This window comes from Mesoplodon mirus, assembly GCF_964341445.2.
Source record: "Mesoplodon mirus genome assembly, chromosome: 17".
NCBI classification, from domain to species: domain Eukaryota; kingdom Metazoa; phylum Chordata; class Mammalia; order Artiodactyla; family Ziphiidae; genus Mesoplodon; species Mesoplodon mirus.
Genome location: NC_138993.1, coordinates 65,668,515 through 65,692,642, shown reverse-complemented (window position 1 = coordinate 65,692,642; position 24,128 = coordinate 65,668,515). Strand labels below are relative to the sequence as shown.

The 24,128-nt window shown below is 42.7% G+C and overlaps 1 protein-coding gene across 1 annotated transcript; it reads left to right on the top strand.

The window, feature by feature from the left end:
* Positions 1-22,157: 22,157 nt before the first annotated feature.
* On the top strand, positions 22,158-23,171 carry OXGR1 (oxoglutarate receptor 1; the record flags this gene model as incomplete). Its single annotated transcript, XM_082602049.1, has 1 exon — positions 22,158-23,171. The coding sequence occupies one exon, from the start codon at positions 22,158-22,160 to the stop codon at positions 23,169-23,171; it is 1,014 nt and encodes a 337-aa protein (XP_082458175.1).
* Positions 23,172-24,128: the final 957 nt, after the last annotated feature.

Here is a 24,128-nt window from a genome sequence, read left to right as displayed (position 1 = left end):
GATGCTGGAGAACACATTTGTAACCCCTAAAAATCTATCCAACCAAAAGATGCTACCTTTGAAATAACTTCCCAAATATCCAAATTACCATAAATCCTTAATCCTTTCAGCATCCCTACTAACAATCTGAAAATGAGGAGGAAAACAGAGCAGTCAATTAGAAAAAAGAGAGAATTGGGACTTCCCCGGTGGTGCAGTGGATAAGAATATGCCTGCCAATGCAGGGGACACAGGTTCGAGCCCTTGTCCGGGAAGATCCCACATGCCGTGGAACAACTAAGCCCGGCCAACACAACTACTGAGCCTGCGCTCTAGAGCCTGCAAGCCACAACTACTGAGCCCACGTGCCTAGAATCCGTGCTCTGCAACAAGAGAAGCCACCACAATGAGAAGCCCACACACTGCAATGAAGAGTAGCCCCTGCTTGCAACTAGAGAAAGCCCGCATGCAGCAATGAAGACCCAACACAACCAAAAATAAAATAAATAAATTTAAAAAATAATAATGCTATATAACAAACATCAACAATGCCAATACCAAAAACACGGGGCTGCTTTAGTTCTTCAAGAAAGTGCCTTCTGCTGCCTAACTTGTCTGGGTTGGAATTTTTTGTTGCTCCCTGGTCACACAGAACATTTCTTACAAAGCTAAGGGTCATTGCTGAATCCATTTCATTCTCTTCTATTTATGTTAACAAGCTAAGTTTTAAAATGAAAAATAAAAAGTTGAAAACAAATTTGGACTTATTCTAGGAGACAGGTGGAGCAAGTTTGCTCAAGGGAACAACCTTAAAGAGGCTACAGAAATACAGATTCATCTGTGTTTTCCTTAAGCATGTCCATGTTCAGAATTCACAAGGGTTGACTCCAAGGAGAGGGGCAGCATGAAAACTTGGGGTCTACTAATGTACTATGTATGTTACAGGGCAATTGCTGGGTCCTGATGATGCCTCACTTGGTCAGGTCCCATAGCTTGATCCCTAAAGACCCCACCTCCCAGCCCCCAAAATAATAACTCTGACTTGTTCAGCGGCTGCTGTGCACCAGACCCTGTACGAGGCATAGGGAAAACAATGGTTAACACAGACTTATAGCCTAGTGGGGAAGACATGTGATGATTCTTTAGGACTTCCAGAAAGCACCTGTGTTCAGGTCATCCTGGCACTGGCCTCTGGTTACTTGTTAGAGCCTTTAAGGGTTTTCCTTAGTCCAAACTTATTCTTGTGGAGCACAGACATCCAAGACTCAGTGTGCACAGCATGGCTGTATGCTGCAGAGTGTCTGGCTTCTGCTGGCCTCTAGGGGCTCTGTGACCAAATCTCTGGCTGGATGTCACATGTCGAGTTGCTCCGAATCTATTAGAAATTTACCCAAGAAAATGTTCTGCAAACGTCTGATTCTGAGTCATCTGGCTGTGATGCCCGGGGTTCTGAAGGAGAACTCTGCCAAAGGCAAAAATCTCTTAGGGATCTCTTAGAAGTCTGATGGTGAATGTCCACCAACATGTGGCCACCCAAACACACCAAGTTCAGCTGCACAGGACTGGTATCCAGTGAGGAGTGCTGGGAGCCTGGATGAACTGTCCACTCACTCTTCAACACTTAAACATCAAATGAAAACTCCTGAGCAAACTCATGAAAAAAGCCATTCAGGGAATAATACCCCATTTTCTGATATCAAGCAGAGATCTGTAGGGATTCAGCCTTACTATCTCAAACTCTTAGAATATGGCCTCTTTGTTGCATGTGGCCATGTGGGGGGGGTCAGCTGAAATGAATACAAGATAGTCATTAGCAGAGACAGAATTAGGGGCAGGCACGTTAAGATTCTGTTATTTTTGGATAGAAGTGTCAAAAGACATAAGCGAAGATTCATGAACCAGTGAGTTCTATCAGATTCGAAGAAGGAAAAAGTTTGTCATTTTCTTCTCCAGAGCAGCCTTCTCACTAAGACCTCATCTTTTATTTTTCAATTGTGCTGCCCCTTGGTGTGTTCAAATTACTCTTTATCATCTGACATATACTTTTGACCCTGCAAGAGCCAGAAATGCTATTAGATACTATTTCATTATTTATGGGACCGGCATTGTTTCAAAGGAATGATGCAAAGATCGGTTCTTTAGAGCAAGGGACCATGAGGAAAAAGAGACATAAACTATACTAGCAAATATGGTGTCCTTGGCAGAATCAGTCCCATGTGTGGGCAGAGCTATTGGCATCTGTAGGACATGCTTTGAGATTTCCTGAAAGACACCTTCTCCACTAGGCATCCAAATCTCCTGTCCTGAGTGTTCCATAGAGACTTTCATAAGGAGGTCTACAATTTAAACAGACTGACAGATTTTGAGAGCTTCAGAGGTGGGAGCACATTAAGAAGGCTTAGTTTTTATAATTAGACTATTACTATGGCTTTTCATAAAGCTAAAAATAGGGCTCTGAGGGAAAGATACTCACAGAGGATCTTTGAAAGGATTACTATATTGAGCTCTTCCATAACTAATTCTACATAATTATTGTCTGTACTAAATATTTGGTACCAATAAAAGGAGATGGCATGGTGTCAAAGTGAAGTTTGAGCTCTGAAGTTAGACTTCAAGGGTTTCATATTTTGGGGTTTCTTTGTATTTTTTTATTGAAGTATAGTTGATTGACAATGTTGTGTTAATTTCTACTGTACAGCAAAGTGATTCAGTTATACATATGTATACATTCTTTTTTATATTCTTTTCCATTCTGGTTTATCACAGGATGTTGAATATAGTTCCCTGTGCTATACAGTAGGACCTTGTTGTTTATCCATTCTATACGTAATAGTTTGCATCTACTAACTCCAAACTCCCACTCCATCCCCCCCGTCCGCCGGCAACCACAAGTCTCTGCTCCATGTCTGTGAGTCTGTTTCTGTTTCATAGATAGTTTCGATTTTTTAATAGATCTTTATTGGAGTAAAATTGCTTCACAATACTGTGTTAGTTTCTGTTGTACAACAAAGTGAATCAGCCATATGCATACATATATCCCCATATCCCCTCCCTCTTGAGCCTCCCTCCTACCCTCCCTATCCCACCCCTCTAGGTGGTCACAGAGCACCGAGCTAATCTCCCTGTGCTATGCGGCTGCTTCCCACTAGCTATCTATTTTACATTTGGTAGTGTACATATGTCGATGCTACTCTCACTTTGCCCCAGCTTCCCCGCCCCCTGCTGTATCCTAAAGTCCATTCTCTATGTCTATGTCTTTATTCCTGCCCTGCCACGAGGTTCATCAGTACCTTTTTTTTTAGATTCCATATATATGTGTTAGCATATGGTATTTGTTTTTCTCTTTCTGACTTACTTCACTCTGTATGACAGACTCTAGGTCCATCCACCTCACTACAAATAACTCAATTTCATTTCTTTCTATGGCTGAGTAATATTCCATTGTATATATGTGCCATATCTTCTTTATCCATTCATCTGTTGATGGGCATTTAGGTTGCTTCCATGTCCTGGCTATTGTAAATAGTGCTGCAATGAACATTGTGGTACCTGACTCATTGAATTATGATTTTCTCAAGGTATATGCCCAGTAGTAGGATTGCTTGGTCATATGGTAATTCTATTTTTAGATTTTAAGGAACTTCCATACTGTCCTCCAGAGTGGCTGTATCAATTTACATTCCCACCAACAGTGCAGAAGGGTTCCCTTTTCTCCACAGCCTCTCCAACATTTATTGTTTCTAGGTTTTTTGATAATGGCCATTCTGACATGTGAGTTGATATCTCACTGTAGTTTTGATTTGCATTTCTCTAATAATTAGTGATGTTGAACATCTTTTCATGTGCCTCTTGGCTGTCTGTATGTCTTCTTCAGTAAGTGGTGCTGGGAAAACTGGACAGCTACATGTAAAGGAATGAAATTAGAACACTTCCTTACACCATACACAAAAATAAACTCCAAATGAGTTAAAGATGTGAATGTAAGAGCAGACACTATAAAACTCTTAGAGGAAAACATAGGAAAAACACTCTATGACATAAACCACAGCAAGCTCTTTTTTGACCCACCTAGAATGTTGGAAATAAAAACAAAAATAAACAAATGGGACCTAATGAAACTTAAAAGCTTTTGCACAGCAAAAGAAACCATACAGAGGATGAAAAGACAGACCTCAGAATGGGAGAAATTATTTGCAAATGAAATAACGGAAAAAAGATTAATCTCCAAAATATACAAATAGCTCATGGAGCTCAATATCGAAAAAACAAACAATCCAATTAAAAAATGGGTGGAAGACCTAAATAAATAGGTTCATTTGTGTCATCTTTTATATTTCACATATAAGTGATATATGGTATTTGTCTTTCTCTTTCTGACTTACTTCACCTAGTATGATAGTCTCTAGGTCCATCCATGTTGCTGCAAATGACATTATTTCATTCTTTTTTTATGGGTGAGTAGTATTCCAGTGTATATATGTACCATATCTTCTTTACCCGTTCATCCATCAATGGACATTTAGGTTATTTCCATGTCTTGGATATTGTGAACAGTGCTGCTCTGCACACAAGGGTACATGTATGTTTTTGAATTATAGTTTTGTCCAGATGGGTTTCATATTTTGGACCTACCATTTCCCCATTTTCCTACAGCTACATGACCTGCAGAATTATTCAAGATCACTGCATTTCATTACCTCATATGTAAAATGGGAAGATTAAGAGAACCAACTTTATAGCGTGAAGTGTTGTCTATCATTAGCAATGTATAATGTGGGGAACTAAAAGAGCATATCTGTACCATGTACAGAGTCTTTCCTTCCAACTAGACTGTGAGCTTATTTCTGATAGGCATGACATCTTAGGTACTGTGATTCCACATGGCCTGGCATATATTAGGCACTTGCTGGTAATGCCTAACTTTTCAATAGCCCTAAATCGTTTCTTTTATGGCATATAATTATATGTGCAGTTTTAAAACTTGTGCAGTTTCCCCACGAACCATGAGGTAGTCAAGGAGGTATTTTCATCTCTCATTTATTATTGAGAAAACAGTAACCTCCGGAATTAAGTAACTTGTCTCAGCTCCTCCAGTTAAAAATATCCAGAGTCAAACGCTGAACTATGGTTGTTGTTATTTCAAACTCAGTGGCTGCCCTGTCCGTGTCACCAGGATGTTTCTAGGAGCCTCCCTGTGAATATTTGTGGGCTGGTTTGGTTGATGGATGGGGTCACAGGTCATAGTGAAAGTTGGGCGCCTGGGGAGGTCCCACAAAGAGGACTTGCGAGACACTGAGGGTGTAGTGCCTTTCTACTATGTTCTAGACTCAACCGTGCCCACTGGACTCAGTCAGCTTCAGGTACGATGGCTCTGGCACCTGCTCCAGCCGAAGGGAGGAAAGACAGCAGAGAGAGACTGACGCCGAGAGCCTAGGCAGAGCCAAACTGGTCTTTGTTTACCCTGGCACACATGTGGTGCTGAGGTCAGCGCCCAAGGACAAGGAGAGGAGGAGGGTCCTTACTGATCACACTTAAGAACCGGCACACGGTGCCCCTGCGGGCAGCAGACTCGCTCTCATTCCTTGCTGCTAGAAAAGTGGCAGGGGGGTGAGGGTTCATTTCCTCAGCCCTCCACAGTACACAAAGAGAAAAATGTGAGTGGAATGCTGCTTGCTAGAGAAACAGGTGCATTTGGCCCCAGGGTTATTTCTGTTGATACGCAGGTTCACTCTCTGAAATAAGTTAAAGAAATAAGGAGTGGTTGGCAACTTTCCTGTTAAGTCTGAGGGGTCCAGATTATTGGCAAAGTCCTTGTCTCCAGAAACTTAATAAGATAAAAGCTTGGCGTGTGCACAGAGTCAGCTTAAAACATGTCACTTACAGACAACTTGCCATCTCAGTCTTTCAGGAGGGAAACCATGTTACTGTTTCCTCCCCCTCCTCATCTGTGTGTGTGCGTGTGTGTGTGTGTGTGTGTACTCAATGCCGCATGGCTCCTTTTGGGCAAATTTGTAAAGGTCTTTCTCCACAGTTCCCCTTTTGCCTCTCACAGCATTATTATCTGTGTATGATCCCCATTGTGGATGGAAGGCCATCACTGAAAACCTCTGCTACATCACACGTGTACAAATGCCATGTGCAAAAGACAGCATCACTCAAGGCTCTGAGCTAGAATGACCCAGCATAAATCAGAGGTGGAGGTTCTGTAGCCTGAGACTCAGTGAGTTGAGAAGCTTAGGTGCGTGCAGTCGTTCAGACAGAAAACTCTACTAGAAGCTAGAGATAATCCAGTGCGTTCATAGTTTATGAAATTATTTTGTGACTTAGAACAGGGAACAGTTCATCCTGATTAGCTCAGTCAAAGAAACCAAATTTTGAAGTCTCCCATGGTTTATAAACATGAGGAATAATAACTTAAATGTTTCTTCCCAACTGACACTTCTGAAAACTTCTAATAACTTTTCCAAGGTTGAGTCTGTGTCAGTCAAACTAGTGATTTCCTAGTTCAACGGCAGGGCTGACTTCATGGGCATGTGACTCGGGTGGTAGCCCAGGGCCACGCTCCAAAGAGGCCATCTTTGGGCTTCAAGTTCTGCTCTTCCTGTCTTGAAAATCTCCACAATGTTACCTTTGAAATCATTCTTTGTGAGTGAAATACGACGGACAATGGAGCCCTTGTCTGAGCAGGGGAGTTAGATGCGACGCGTGTCCATTGTCACTCTTGCAGCCCATGAAATAGCATTCACGATGCTCAATAAGCAAGGAACACTGGGGGACCTATGAGGCATAGGAGTTCAGTGATTCAAAGCAAGTGCAAGGTCAGTGTTATGTCTGTGACTAAGTAAGAGGGGACATTGACAGCACCTAGAGGCTATGCTTTCTGTTTGAGCCAGAACTTGCTTTGCACCCAGAAAGAAGGCACTGGTGCTCTAATAAACACTAATGAGCAAGGAACCATAACATGTTATTTTTTTACTTGTGTTATTTCCTGGAGTGAGCCAGTGAATTATACTGAAAATGATGGCATAGGAAGAAAGGAAAAGATAGGACAGCCCATGATTCCTTTCCTTTCAGTCTTCCCTTACTCATCAATAGCTGCAGATAGAGTACATAGAATGTGTGTGTGTGGAAAAGAATAAAGGAAAACAGCTGGGTTGGTTTTGTGTCATGCTTCCACGGTTACGGTAAAACCAAAATACACATCCATGTATGTATGAGCTTTGGAATATGGCTTCTGTAATTTTTTTTTTTTTTTTTTTTTTTTTTTTTTGCGGTACGCGGGCCTCTCACTGTTGTGGCCTCTCCCGTTGCGGAGTACAGGCTCCGGACGCGCAGGCTCAGCGGCCATGGCTCACGGGCCCAGCCGCTCTGCAGCATGTGGGATCTTCCCGGACTGGGGCACGAACCCGTGTCCCCTGAATCGGCAGGCGGACTCTCAACCACTGCGCCACCAGGGAAGCCCGGCTTATGTAATTTTGAGGGTGCTTCATGTAAGTTGAATGCTCTTATATTTGCATTTAAAACTAACGCTGCATCATATAAAGACGAATGGTACCTTTCATGTTAATAATTTAACATGTTAATTTTTTCTTTACTTAGAATGACATTAAATAGCAACAACAACGAAAAACGCCATGACATCAAGAGAGACTGTGGAAGAAAGGAAAAAGATTTATATTTTAAACCTTTAAAGACACTTTTCTCCTGTTTTTTAAGCATGGAGCCCACATTTTCCTTTTGCAATTGCCCTGCAAATTATAGAGCTGGCCATGCTCAAGACCTAATAAGTACATAGTCCATGGTACAAAAAGAGGCTGCATTAAGTGTCCACTCCAGGGAATAATACCAGGCAAGAACACGGTTCAAGAGCTCAGCCTTTAAAGGGCAAGTGACTACAATCACTGGGTACATGTGTGATAAAGCCTAGGCATCCCTGGAGCTGTTCCTTTATCATGATTGGTCTGCAAGTTTGCTTTTAGGAGGAAAGTCTACCAGCACTCACATCCCTCTCACACCCCCTCACACGTCCTGCTTTCCCCCCACCTGGGCGTCACTGTGCTATGACCACAGAGGCCAAATATAATCAGGTTGGAAAGCAGTTATGAGGGAACGAAGTGGCAATATTTCTTTTTCAAATAAATGCATAATAACATAACCAAATGCGGATGTATTTCTTCAAAGAATATCACTGAGATTTGGGCAACCTATTTGCCCCTAGTTAAAAATAAAATAAAACAGAAAGCTCAGATGTAAGGGCTCAAAAGACATCTAAAACCACAGAGCCAGCGATCAGTATATTTTGACATGGGGAGGAGAGTTAAGGGAAGCTTGCAGAGGTTAGGAATAAACCACCTTTGAAGATGAGGTAGAGGTGAGTGAGTCACTTTTTCTCCAAGTATAGGTTACCCAGATGGAGCTTACACTGTCTCTTCAGTTAACAATGGACAATTGTAAGAATTTCACAAAAGTCTGGGTACAGTTAAACTCACAATTGGGATTAAAGCCGGATTTACAATTAAAGAGGTTTAAATTTTTTCCAATTTAGGGGCTTCCCTGGTGTCGCAGTGGTTGAGAGTCCGCCTGCCGATGCAGGGGACACGGGTTCGTGCCCCGGTCTGGGAGGATCCCATGTGCTGCGGAGTGGCTGGGCCCATGAGCCATGGCTGCTGAGCCTGCACGTCCAGAGCCTGTGCTCCACAACGGGAGAGGGCACAACAGTGAGAGGCCTGCGTACAGCAAAAAAAAAAAAAAATTCCAATTTAATGAAATATCAGTTTGGTATAATTAGGAAGGGAGGAACAATAAACAGCTTAACGATTTTAACTAACAATCATACATCAGGCACAAAGCAGAAAGGGCAGACCCTTGAGGACTGTCTATGAAAAATGGAAGAAGGAAGACACAGCTGTTATAATTAAATTACTTATGTTTTCATTTTCTCCCTGAAAGTGAGCACCAAGACCAGCCACTCTAAGATTAGACACGATGCCATCTTTCCATTTTAGTTGCATTGCACTGCATTTCAGTCTCCTTTTCTTCATACCAACTCCTCCACACACAGAGCCTGTCCATCACGGAGATGAACTTGTCTGGCTTATTGTTCATAAAGCCCAGGCTAGCTGAAAACTATTTTGGTTCCCTTACTCAAATCAGATTTCAACTTTGATTTTTCAAAGGTTAATAGGTTAGTACAGTGGTCTGTTGTGTCAACAGGGCCCTGGAAAAAAATTAATCGTGAAAGCAATACCAAAAGGTCAAAAGGAAGAGATTGAAAATGCTATAATAAAGAAATTACAAAGCCTGTTATGTTTGTGTTTTTTTGAGGCATTTTAATTCAAATGCAGAAACATGACAGATATCATAAGATAGTATTGTGCAATGTGGTTGCTGAAGGGGAAAAGTGACATAAGACTTTAGCAGGGTAGAGAAACAAATTTCAAAAAATGCGAACAATCATTACTTCAGCACCAAAGAATTTGAATCCCTGAACTTCCATCAGCGTGTAAGAGTGATTAATCTTCTGTTCACATGGTGAATAGAACAAGGTGAGGTACAGAAGTCGAGGGCAATCCTGGAACAATTTTCTCCTATCCGCTTCAGACTTAACCATTCTGTCTTTAGTCATGTCACTGGGGCTCACAAAAGTCACAAGTAGCATTATGGGGACCTCAGCAAAGGAGAAGGTATGGAGGTGTTTTTACATGGTGAATGGCAGTGTGTGTGCATGATGGGGATGGAGAGGTGCATTCCTCCATGGTCTTAAGAGGTAAAGACAAAGATAATGTTTGTGTGACATGCTGGTATAGTAAAGTTTCCCTTATGCTGGCAAGAGACTTGGCATTGACCCCTGAATCTACTTGCCTTTCATAAAACATGAAGATAGCTTAAGGAACCATGTGATTCTGGTCCAACATTCTTTTTATAATTTCAAAGGTTCCAAAGGAAAAAAAAAACCTTAACCATAAGAGTAAACAGCAGAAGATGAAAACCTAAAAACATAAAATATAATATATAATAAATATAACTTGATACATAAATAATATAAGAAATATGAATGACTAACTTTAAAGTAAAAACAAGGACAAAAAACACAAAGTTGGTTCTTTTTTTCACAGTTTCCTGGGATTTCCTTTTTCCTTGGTGGAAACTTGCTGATCAACAATTTGAACTGAACACCTGCCCAAGAGAAAAAATAGTAGATGATAAGGTGCTGAGCACATTTATTACACTTCCCAACTCAAACACTTCTAATGGCTCCCCACTGCCTGTGTAATTAGATAAAGATAGCTCACCAAAATCTACATTCTTTACTTGTTGCTGCATAACAAATGACCACATCTTAGTGGCTTAGAACAACACATATTTATTATCTTATAGTTTCTGTGAGTCCAGGGTTAGAAGTCCAAGCACAGCTTAGCTGGTTCTCTGCTCAGGGTCTCACCAGGCTGCAATCAAGCTGTTGTCCAGGGCTGAGTTCTTATCAGAGGCTCAGCATGGAAGGACCCACTTCCATTCTCCCTGGGCTGTTAGCAGAAATGGTTTCCTTGGAGGCTGCAGGATTCATGATTCATGGCAGCTTGCTTCTTCAGAGCCAGGGCTGGAGAGAGGGAATTCAGTCTCTCCAAAATGTGCTCCCATTCTACTTTTTAGGACTTACCCATCCCTGCCACTACTCTTCTAGATGTAGTTTTTATTTAATATTCCAGGAGAACTGGACCTCATGTTATTACCTGAACACTTCCTTCAATCCTCAGCCTCCGTATTTTTATATAGACTGACCTCTGTTCCTGAAAATCCTCCTTAAAAACATCTACCTTCTTTTTTGGCCACACTGCAGGGCTGTGGCCTCAGTTCCCCTACTAGGGATTGAACCCGGGCCACGGCAGTAAAAGCATTGAATCCTACCACTAGACCACCAGGAAACTCCTCTGACATCTACCTTGGTCTAAATCCTACCGAAAGTCCTTCTCAAATGTGTGCTGTATTCCTTTTTGAAATGTTAACGCCTTGCTAATACTTCCCATGAAAATTGTCAATCCTGACATGTATTTTTGGTTCATTTCAGAGAAATCAACTTTAAGAAGCTCTGGCTGCTGTCCAACAGGTATATCCCAAGAGGATCATTGGTCCAAGGGCTGAGCCTCAGACTCCAGAACAGATCCATACTTTATTACTCTTTCTTTCTCTTGATTTTCCAGGCTTGTTTTGTTTTTGCATTACAGCTGCACATCACCTCCTCAACTTTATGTGGATACCTAGCAGTCCAGATTGTCATGTGATTGGTTTTCCAAATACTTTCTCTGCTGCAAGTTAAGGCTGTCCTCCCCTGCTAGGAATTGCTCTCCATACAATCCTCTCCATTGAAATGCTGATCCCTTTATTCAGGAAGTGCTGTAACTTTAGAGTATAAAAATCACCTGGAGAAAGCTTGTTAATATGCAAAACCCTGGAACTTACTCCCAAAGTATGTATCAGTACATCTGTTGTGGGCCCCAGGAATGAACATTTTTTCAAACACCATAGGGGTCTCAGATGCAGATAATCCACGAGCATACCCTGAGAACAAAGGTTGTACCCATTCAACCCACTTTCTAATTTCAAACTTTTCTCAAATTTCTCAAGGTCACTTCTTCACAATCTCAATCTCAGTCTCAGCAGATGATTTAGCCAGTGGTTCTCAAACTTTTCTTTATATTATAATCACCAGGGCAGCTTAGAAAAATCCCAATTTCCAATCCACTTCCCATACCAATTGAATCAAATCTTCCTTTGGGGTTAATTATTTTTTAATCAAAGTATAAATACATACAGTATTTTTACACAGATTTTAAGTATACAGTTCAGTGAGTTTTAACAAATGTATTCATCTCAGTAACCAACATCCTGATCAAAATATTGGACACTCACATCAACCTGGAAAGTTCTCTCTTGCCCATTTGAGTCAACCCTCCTCTCCTTCCAGAAGCAACGACTACTGTAATGTTTATCCTCATAGATGATGATGATGATGATGATTTTTGCCTGATCTTGATGGAATCATACAAAGTGGGTTCATTGTTTCTGGCTTTTTTTTTTTTTTCTCAATGTAATGTTGTTGAAATTCATGAAACTCATGGTTGGCATGAGTATTTTTTAAACTTTTTAAAGTATTTACAATGTATAGTCAACTTTGAGACTCAAAATTTATCCTAATCATTTTCAACTTTGTATGGTGTGTTAACAAGTTTGACAAATGAACAAAATGAGGTTTAAAGAAAGAAACTACACAGCTTATAAAGGTAGGTGCCAGAATTCAAACACATGTGTATTATTTGCTGAGTCATACCTCCAAGCTAGTATTATCGTGTCATGTTCCTTGTCCATTCATTATACCACTTCAATCTTTTCTTCACCACTGGCTTTTTTATTTCCCTCACTCTACAATAATGCTTAGGGTTTCTGTAACCTAAAAATAAATAAATACATAAAATCTTTCCTTTAAACATGTCAGCCTTCAAGCTACGTCCTTGTTTCTTTCCTCCTGTCCCTCCTAACTCACTTGTAACTTCCCACTTTACTGCTCTACCCACTGCACAAACTAGCTTCAGCCCCTACCACGTGACTGAACGGTTCTTGGGCCAGCAGTGATTTCCTAATTGCCCCATTCAGTCTTTCAGCTTAGTGTTCATTCTGATCAATTCTTGGCCACTCTTTCCCCACGTCCTTTTTCATATGTTCAACTGACTGGACAGAGGCCAGTGGGAGACAGCTTAGTCTCAACTAGTGACTAAAACCTATTTTAGTATTAATCAAGGTCAAATGAGGAATCAGATTCATGGTTATAGTAATAATTGCCTAACAACAGTAGGCAGTTGTAATAATCTACAATACACAGATTGATGGTGCGGCAAAATCCAAAGAGGAGAATATGAACTCCTCTCTCGAGATATAGACAATTTTGTTGATTAGACAAGACTCAAGTTTTAAAACCATTGCAGTTTATCATACTATTAAACAGTTTCAAATGAATACATGCTAGACTGTATGGTACATACTATAAGTACAGTAAGTATTCAGAGAAGAAAATATATTTCTGGGCAAAGATAATCATAGACTAGTGGTGTATTTTGTTAAGATTCAAGCCAGAAAGATGAGATGTGAAGGATGGTCCAAGCAGAGGACCCTGCACCAGCAAAGACAAAGAGCTCATTTTCTTGACTGGTTTTCTCCATTCCCTGGCTTTTCTATATGACATTTTCCTTAGTCTCTAATCTCCACTTCTCCCTGCTTCCATTGCTTACCATACTTCACATTAAAACTCCTCCTGGGCAGACTGGGAGCCCCATGCTTAGCTGTGCCCATCCACTCTAGCTCTGCTGACTGTCTGGCTATTTATCCACCTAGAAGACCCATGCCATCTTCCAGATTATACTGGGATTGAATCTAAGGTTGGACAACCTAGTCAACCTCTTTCTTAATAGTTCTCTAAATTCCCCAGAAGAGCCTCTTTTCAAAGAACATATAATTGTGAAAACATTTAAAAATAATCAAAAGATGTTCACATAGAAGCACAGCAGGGGACTCACATTAGCACAGCAATACCATACATACTCTTCTCAGCAACTAAGCTTGGAATTTCTCTTAAGTTTTCAAAGCTGAGATCCCTTTAATCTGGAACTGACCTGCCCAATGTCTGCTTTTCCTAGATGGAGAACTAGAAAGGGAATTTCCTCTCCCACCTAATTGAGTTGCTTTCCAAACACTACAATTCAGGTCTCAAACTTCTGGGACTCTCTCTGCTGTACCATAAAGTCTTCCTCCTCACTGAAGAAATATTGTAGGAATCTGGAAGGCATTGCAATAGCTGAATTTGTTGCCTAGTATAGATCAAAACCTTGCTTTATCTAAACGACGCATCTTCACTGAGCAATTAGGCATTAGAAAAAAAGTTAACCTTTTTTCTTTTTTAAATCAAGACAACTCATCTCATGAGAGTACTGCTATCCTACCAAGATGCATCATATTGTGGCCAAAGTTACAAAAAAGGCTGACAAGGCCATGAACGGTGTTTCAAAATATAAGTTTTATTATCATTCAGGTGTGGTGAGACCAGCATACCAGGGGATGATTGCCATTGAAAAGGTAGTTTGTTATACTCGCAGATCCGAAGCGGAGGGGGTACACCACACCTCAGGAGGCCACACAGGGAAGCACCGGTGTGGGTCAGGAGGCAGAAGGAGAGGGAGAAATATGGCAAGGACCTCTACTGTGGTTTCCGTGGGAAGGACCAGGCAAGGCAGGGAATCATCAGGCTTAGGACTGGCTAGTTTGAATAATTTCAGCAGGCTCTGGGGAATAGGGGCTGACCCTAGTTGTCTGGTACCTGGTCCTGGGATGATTAGGGCAGGTGGATGGTGGGCCAGAGTGTGACAGCCCAATAAAGAAGGTGGTTGGGCTATGGGCTCTGGGTTGGTTGGTTTGCATTTGAAAGTACACTCTCTGATGAGTTTACTATCTCTAGGAATTGGCTAACTCTGGGAGAGGCAGTCTCTCCCCATCGGCAAAGCCCCACATATCAAAGCATCAGAATAAAAGAATAGAGATGGTTAATACAAATGGTCGGGTATGATGGGGAATGATATCCAGGGGAGAGAGGAATTGTAGGGCCCACATTATCACCAATGACTTTTCCCTTTCTCACTCAACTCTGAAGAAGAGAATAGTTGTAATATGTTACTCCTTCTTCTTCCTCCTGCCTTTGGAGGATGCTACCTGAATCTGCCTTCTCTGCAGAGCCTCACAGGGCTTTTGGAGCAGGATGCTGTAAGACGTCAGTGCTTCCTAATTAGAGAAATTCTGAGTAGCCAGATTATCGTGGAGCTAAACCCCGTCCCCTGCTTCAGAGGAGCAATTGCAGCGCATTGTAGGTGGTACCTCTACTGCTCAAATAGCTACGAATCTAAACTCTGGAATTCTCTTCTATTGGGTGCTCATTTGAAAGAAGGAAACACATTTCTGAATCTGGGCAAGAGACCAATTTTAAAGGGAAGTTGAATTTTACCCTCATATGAGTCTTTGACTTAGGGTTGGTAAAAGACTACTTCCAGATCCTAAATTTGAAGTTTAAAACATAGTCTAAATTAGTGACGCCATTTTTCTAAGGCAAGTTGTTTTAAAGACATATAAACTATATCATTCTCTTTAATCAGAGATGTTTAAGATCTATCAGTTAGTATTTTATTTTATTTTCTATTTTCCTGGAAACGGCTACTTTATTGGTGAGGACAAGTTGTAATAAGAAACGATATTTATAGATAAATATTAAAAGATGAAAAAGACAATTGCTCATCATCACCTTGTTGATGGAGCCATTTTAGAGTGTTGGGTTAAAGTACGTTGTTTTCTGATAGAGCAATGGTTTCCATCAAGTCCAGCTACCAGCAGCGCGGTGCAGTCAGAACAGAGGGCTGATGCCTTGGTCTTACACAGGCCTCCCTGGCTGTGTGCTTGTCACCTGGACGTCTCTAATTCTCAGTGACCTCCTTTGTAAAGTGAGACCATAACTATGGGTTTTTTAACAGAATTTTAAAAATTGTGGTAAAATACACATGACATAAAAGTTACTGTCTTAACCATTTTTAGACGTACGGTTGAGTGGCATTCAGTACATTCACGTTGTCGTGCTGCCATCATTATCGTCATCCTCTGGGCGTGAAGACCCATGCTATCTTCAGAGAGTTTCACACAGAACTGTTTTCATCTTTCAAAACTGAACTCTGTACCCATTAAACAAACACTTCCCATTCCTTCTACTTCCAGCCTCTGGCAACCCCCAGTCTATTTTCTGTCTCTATAAATTTGACTATTCTCAACATCCCATGTAAACAGAATCATACAGTATTTGTCCTTTTAAGACTGGCTTATTTTACTGAATGTAACCTCAAGTTTCCTCCATGTTGTAGCATGTGTCAGAATTTCCTTCTTCTCTAAAGCCTGAGTAAGAGTCCCTTGTATGTCCATACAACATTTTATTTATCCATTCATCCACCTGTGGACATTTGAGTTGCTTCCCCATTTTGGCTCTTGTGAATGATGCTGCTATGAACATGAGTGTACAAATATCTCTTTGAATCTCTGACTTTGATTCTTTGGGGAATATACCCAGAGTGGAATTGCTGGATCATACGGTAATTTTATTTTTAATTTTTTGAGGAACAATCATACTGCTTTCCATAGTAGCTGCACCATTTTACATTCCCAGGACTGGATATTTTTAAATGTCCTTTCCACATCTAAAATTCTAGGACCCAATACCTGTTTTAAAATAATCACTCTAAGCCATTTCCTCTTTATATGGTTTTTGCGGTACGTGGGCCTCTAACCGTTGTGGCCTCTCCCGTTGCGGAGCACAGGTTCCAGACACGCAGACTCAGCGGCCATGGCTCACGGGCCCAGCCACTCCATGGCATGTGGGATCTTCCAGGACCGGGGCACGAACCCTTGTCCTCTGCATTGGCAGGCAGACTCCCAACCACTGCGCCACCAGGGAAGCCCACTCAAACATCTTTTACTCGGAAAGCTTCTTGTGATCTCTCTCTCTCTTTCTTACAACTGACTTATATTCCTTCATAGCACCCTTATTTTCCAGGGTCAAACCCTAATCACTTTTTAAATTAACTTTATTTTTCTCAGGGATACGAGCTCCTGGAAGGCAGAGATCAAGTTTTATTCTTCTTTAGTATAGTGCCTGATACAGAATAATCGAGCAGCAAATGTCTGTTGAATGAATGCGTGGATGGATTGGAAATAAATAGGATCAAATAATTCCAAATGAGGATTGAGGAAGTGATTAAAAGTAGTAAAATTGGAGAATACTTTTCTCTGATGCAAAATATTTCCTGGGAGAGTCTGAGACTCAAATAATGATAAGCATACTAATAAAAATAGCTAATATAGTGCTGTCGCAACCATCAGCAAGGGAGGATCTTCTCCCTTGGGCTCTGGGCTGCCTAGTTTAACATTTTTGCTCCTGCAGGCTGGCACGCCCAGAGGATGGCCTGGTTGTTTTAATGCCCATCAACATGATAGTGCAAAGGGGGCATTCAGTGCCCATTCACGGTGGAGCAGAGAGGGGGCTTTCTCCACGCATCCCCATCAGGCAATACAGAAAACTTGTCTCTGATGCTGTCAGGGACCTCAGGATCCAATGATTCAGAGCCCGGTTCTCTTGGATGGTGTAGCCGAGTTTCAGAGAAGGGAAAATGCTGTTCTCAGCTTATGGCAAGAGGGCTGCGTCCTAGATCTGGAGATTCCGACAGGTGCTCTCCCCACACACTTACAAACTATTTTTACATCACTTTGCTGAGCTGTGGAGGGCAGGCCTGTAATTGCATACAGAGAAAAGACCCTCTGGCGGAGGTCTTCAATTTAGAGAGCCGGAATTTAAGTTGCTTCCACCTCACACTAAACGAAAGGCCGTGAACTGTGGACAAGCAGGTGATAGTTCTGGACCCAGACGACAGGACCGCAACTGCCCTGGTGCAAGAGCCCTCCTGCCAGGCTGTGTTTGCTCCTGGGAATACTGCCCAAAAGGAATACTCCCTTTGGGCAGTTTCGCGCAAAACAGACATGGAGGATGTCCAGCGATCCCCAGGAGAGGAAGCTGCTATCCCCGTGTTGGCCATGAAGGTGGGCGAGGGAGGATGCTGTCCTCTGCCTGCTGGGCGGGGCCGGGGCGCACCTGCCGCGTGGGCTCCGAGCGGTGGGAGGGGCAGGGGCGGCGCGCGGGCCTCTGCTCCGACTGTCCCGCCGCCAGGGCGCAGCCGCGCTCCGACGGCCACTCGGGGCGCACGGCGGCCGCGCCTGGGGTGCCAGGTGAGCCGCGATCTGGGGGGAGCGGGCCCCGCGGGCGGGAGGGAGCCGGGTACGGGGCACCTGCGCTGATCCGGGAGCGGGGACCCAGGTTGCGGGACGCCCTGAGCCAGCGGGAACAGAGCCTCCCGGCACGGGCACGTCTCTGCTGCAGGACCAGGCGAAAGCCAGAGCCCCAGGCCCCCACCTTCTTATCTCGGGGCAGCAGTAGCAACCCCGCATCCTGGCAGGGGGCAGGGGGCGCATCTGGGCAAAGTAAAAGCCTAGAATGGCCAGAGATTTGTCTCAGGGAGGCCTGGAGGAGTTCCAGACTATGGATTTCTCCTGCCTTTTTCAGGACCAAGCGTGGGGACTTTGGGGGCAGAGAGTTCATCTCTGACATCGATTGATTCCGCCCTCCGGATGCGTACTTAGATCACACTGTATGCTTCTGGGCTTCATGGTGTTAGCAAAGCCCAGAGACGCTGCCCCACAAACCCCTCAGCAAGCACACCGACAAAACATTTTTCCCCGAAATGCCTTTATTATATCTTGCTTTGTTTCTTTGCTATAGATTAAGCGAACAAGTTTAGGATTGTCTCTAAACGTCCAAATTGGATGTAAAACGTGTGTGTGTATTTCCATAGATTTTATTTGATTGGAGAATATTAAAGATCAAATAGCTAACATCATACCTTTGGGCCCCATCAATGTGGCAGGTCCTAAGAGTCGTCAGGGTACCTGAGTTGCAGATTCTTATTTGAAATTTGGGTCTGAGGGAAGAGTTGGGGAGAGGGGTCCTTCCGGGTCCTTCACCCTCTTCACAAGTGTGTCTGGGCTGAGAACTGGTCTGCTTTCCACAAGTACGAAATTAAATTAGTTTACAAATAGGTAGATGAGGAAACCAAGATGCATCTTTGTGAATGAAAGGTCTATCCAAGGTTCTTCTTGGTAACCACATGCAACCCTAGCTGCGGGGTTTCCAAGGCCTCTGAGGGAGGGTGAGAGGAGCAGTGTTCCAAGTTTATCCCTCCCTGGTCCACTGGAAATTTGGGAAGAGGAGAGAATGGGTGTTAACTTAGCCTTGGGTTTTCAGCACCAGAAGAACCCAGGGTGTGGCAGGGGGAGCTTCAGAGCAGTTGGGGGCTGTTGGATAAGGAGTTTATTACAAAATTATCAGATACCCTAGAAAAATCACATGGCTTCATTAATCCCACTTGACTTGTTCCCACCAAGTGGGCAAGAATCCTCTATGGGACACAAAGTAGTCTATGCTGCACCCTGAATAGATACCACATCCCAAGTCCTGCCTTCTTTGTCCTCAGAAGCTTGCAATCCCAGTCTGTGAGGTTCATATGCAGGCTGGCCTTAGGATGACGGTCCTGAGCTGTGCATTCCCAAAACACTGACATCCTGCAGCTAGCCTCAAACACTCCCAATCTCTTCCCAATTTCAGAGAAAAAAAGTAGAGGCTAAAATTATGGAGGTTTTTTTTCCATCATAAAAAATTCCCAAATCTTTGGTGCTTGCTTTTATTTGTGTGGCATCTAGTTTAGTGCAAACGTATCCATCTGGTTATGTTGAAGCTTAATAGATCATTGTTTCTAGTTTATACAGAGTCCGGTAGTCCTCGGGGGTCTGTAACCGCCCTATGACTGAGATCCACAGTAGGGAATACACCACATCATTCCACAATGTCCTTTGAATGGAAATGGTGCCTCTGTGGTCATCCGGTGCTCTGGTGGTAGCAGTGAATTGCACAGGACTCTGGAATGGTCGAGGAAAGAAACTGCCTCATTCTACTTCACTCACAGCCCCGACCAGTTTTTTCTCCTGTTCTTAACTTCACACGTATTTTGTAAACTCAAACCATTCTTTTAGTGAGGTTTAGGGGAGAGGGGTGACACTTCTTGGTCAACCCCTGCTCCCTTACTATTGGTCAGTCATTGTTCAATAAATCCCAAGCTGCACTGTTGTTTTTCAAAACAATAAGGTGGTTGTTTCTACCTACAGCCTGCCTTTTCCTGATATGATTATGGCTTAAAATGGCCCCATAACATGGCAGGGGTTTACTTGCAATGACAGAAATTAATTTTGCACCTTATTTTAAAATCCATTAAAGAATCAAACTTTTTTTTTTGGAATAACCGTTGCTGCTTTACTAGCTTTTTGGCACAAGATAACTTTTGCTGATGTTACTCATGATTCTTTTATTCGACAATATTTATTGAGGCCCACACAATAAATATGTGTGTCGGCCCCTGGGGTACGAGGTGACTTCATGCTTCTGCTTTCAAGGAGCTGACAGATAAGCTGTCTTGAATCTTGACTTGCTAAGAACAGACTTCAGAAAGTGCTACTTCAGTGACTCCTTGACCCTGACCATTTTCTTTTGGGTTTAAATGACTGCCTTCTATCCATGCATAAGCCCATTATGGCTTTTGGCCAAGGGAAAAACTATCCACTGTGGTTTCCTGGCTTCACAGCACCCTTGCTGGTCAGCAGTGCCTAACTCCTCTCAACCCTAGTTCTGAGTCTGTGGTAGTTCTACAAATAGCAATACCAGTGAGAGTAAATTAACAGAACCAGGAGAGAAACATTCGCTTTTGATTGGTAATACATGGTCCCAGGGAGCACTGGCCTCTCACGTGTGGGTCCTGACAGCAGCCCTCTTGGACTCTGTCACACCTCAGTGCCTGGCAGGCTTCCTATCCCTGAACTATTCTTTCCCCAATTCATTCAGAATAAAAGTAATAAATGTTTAAATGCATTCTGAGATTTCTCTTGAAACCTCTTGACCTCTGTCACACCTCAGTGCCTTTGCACATGTTATTCCCTTTGTCTGGAAGGCCTTTCCTCTCTTCTTGCTAGTTTCAGATTAAATGTTCCCTCCTAAATGATGTTCCTTTAGTGCCCTCTCCTATTCTCTAGGTAGCTGTTCCCTCCCTTCTTTGTAATATCAGTAGCCTTCTACTATTCATCTATCAAAGGACTTAGTGATTAACACCTAACATTTATTGAGCACTTATTATATGCCCAGTAGTGTTCCAAGTGTTTTTCGTGTCTTTTTTGGGGGGATATATTCACAGTTCCATGAGGTAAGGTTGTATTTTGTTAAATAATTTCTCGTCCATCTCCCCGAGTAGACTGAGATAGTGGCTTGTACATCTGTGCATGTTATTCGTTTGGTATCTGTAGGACCTGGCAGACTGCCTAATTAATACACAGTGGGTGCTCCATAAATATGTAAGTGGATGCATTTTACCAACAGTATTTACATCCAAATAATAACCTAATTGTAAGCAATTCTTCTTTTAAATGATCTTCATGCAGAAATTCACAGTCAAAATTTTAGAAAACACTGACAAGCAAGAAGAAGAAAGGTTAAAATCCCACTCCTCTCAGCCCTGGAGAGCGTAAGCAACTTGCTTAGGGACACACAACTACTCTTTGGCTAAACAGAGTCAAGGTCAGGGCCTCTGGCAATAGCACCCAAGCTCTTAACACTGCATGAAGCCGTTGTTCCTCCTCCCCCTGCAAACACACCCCTCACAACACGAGCAAACTATGTTGACTGTTAAAATGGGTTGGAAGAGCTGAAATTTGAAAATGAAATCTACCAGACATATAATGTTGGAATGCATGAAATCTACATTTTAGAAATGTCTGGTATTCAGTCTCGTCATGCCTTTGCACTTCCCATTGCATCCCTCCTTTAGGGTCATCCAGATTGAGAGGCAGACAGTGAGGCAGTTTGGAAAGAGAATGGGTTCTAAGTCAGACAAACATAGGTTCAAATCCCAGCTCTGCCACTAGATGTGTTACCAGGAACAGGTCGCAGTTTTAGTCTCTTCTGTAAAATAGAGACGGTAAGAAATGTTCTCAGCGTTTTGTCAAGTTTAGAGGTAACACATTGGTCAAGTGCCTCACGCGTGATTAGTGGTGGCTCTTGCTGGGGTTAAGTCTCTAATGGTGACACTCTAGGGCCTACCTCAACAGCAACCTGGCCAAGTCGTCTTCTACAGCTACAACGTGGGGTTTTCCACCCCAGTCCTTTATTTTACTTCTCATAGTATTTAACTTTTATATTATTGTTAGATGTCTTTAGTAACTTGCCTTACAGTCATTTTCTTTGAAATTCAATTTCTTCCGCAGGGTCTCTTTGGAGATTAAAGAGAAAGAGTGGCAAATTTAGGCTGTTAGAGCAAATTTCATTGAAAAGTGGATCATTGTTTTCATTACCCCACCATTAATGTTTTCTATTTTCCTTTATCAGCGAGTTACTTTCTCTCGATTCGTATCGCCAAACTGCACTCTCTTGTTTTCTTGCAAAATGAAAGGAGACAACCATGAATGAGCCAGTAGATGATTTTGCAAATGCTTCTGATTTCCCCAGTTACGCAGCTGCTCTTGGAAACTGCACTGATGAAAAGATCCCATTCAAGATGCACTACCTCCCTGTTATTTATAGCATCATCTTCCTGGTGGGCTTTCCCGGGAACGCAGTAGCAATTTCCACGTACATCTTCAAGATGCGGCCCTGGAGAAGCAGCACCATCATCATGCTGAACCTGGCCTGCACGGACCTGCTGTACCTCACCAGCCTGCCTTTCCTGATTCATTACTACGCCAGCGGAGAAAACTGGATCTTTGGGGATTTCATGTGCAAGTTTATCCGCTTCGGCTTCCATTTTAACCTGTATAGCAGCATCCTCTTTCTCACCTGTTTCAGCATCTTCCGCTACTTTGTCATTATTCACCCGATGAGCTGCTTTTCCATCCATAAAACTCGATGGGCCGTGGTGGCCTGTGGGGTGGTGTGGATCATTTCACTGGTGGCCGTCATGCCCATAACCTTTCTGATCACATCAACCACCAGGACCAACAGATCCGCCTGCCTTGACCTCACCAGTTCAGATGACCTCACGACCATCAAATGGTACAATCTAATTTTGACCGCGACCACTTTCTGCCTCCCCTTGGTGATCGTGACACTTTGCTATACGATGATTATCTACACCCTAACACAAGGACCTCAGACGCACAGCTGCCTTAAGCAGAAAGCTCGAAGGCTAACCATTCTGCTGCTCCTCGTGTTTTATATATGCTTTTTGCCTTTTCATATCTTGAGGGTCATTCGGATTGAATCTCGCCTGCTTTCCATCAGCTGCTCCATTGAGAATCAGATCCATGAGGCGTACATCGTTTCTAGACCGCTGGCTGCCCTGAACACCTTTGGCAACCTGTTACTGTATGTGGTGGTCAGCAACAACTTCCAGCAGGCCGTCTGCTCGATGGTGAGATGCAAAGCAGGTGGGGACCTCGAGCAGGGAAAGAAAGTCAGTCACTCAAACAACCCTTGAAACGTTTCACATACTCAGCCAAAAAGAAATGCTGATGTTTTACCTATAACTTCTAAGAAGTCCAGACTATCTCCCTCGGTGGAACCCTTAGTACATATTGTGCCCTCAGGTAATGATGTGCCAGAGCCAGGGCAGGGCTGCTGCGAGTTCTGTGCAACCTGTCTATTGAGATCCTCCCTTGGGTAGGTATAAGAATGGGATACAGGGCTTCCCTGGTGGCGCAGTGGTTGAGAGTCCACCTGCCAATGCAGGGGACACGGGTTCGTGCCCCGGTCCGGGAGGATCCCACATGCCGTGGAGCAGCTGGGCCCGTGAGCCATGGCTGCTGAGCCTGCGCGTCCGGAGCCTGTGCTCCGCAATGGGAGAGGCCATGACAATGAGAGGGCCGCGTACTGCAAAAAAAAAAAAAAAAAAAAAAGAATGGGATACATGCGTATCAGTAAAGTATTCAGTTGCAGAATTGGAACTGTGGGAACTCAAGGCCCTCTGGGAGGAAATCTAGTCTCACCAACTTTATATATATAAATTTATAAAATTATATATAGTATATATATATATAAATTGATGTTCACCTACTTGCCCTAAATCTCTCAGTATTTAATGCCACAACAAGAGAAAGCCAATCTTTTCATTCACAGTTTCTTGCTTCTTTATATGCAGGTCTATTTGTATTGAGGCCCTATACTACTCAAGGCATTATTTGTATATTTTTCAATATTCACTTTTTAAAAAATTTCATATCTTTAATTTCTTTTCAAACTTTGCTTTGAGATTATTAAACTGTGTTTTTCACTAGGCTTTAGTCAGTTGTGTAGATGAAAGCAAGCCAGTACAATACCCTTGAGAAAATTCAAAGATATCCATAGAAATAGCTGTCCATACATAATTATGTATGGACATAATCGATGTCCATACATAATTCCCAAATAGGGGAATTATGTTTTTATTGTTGTAGAT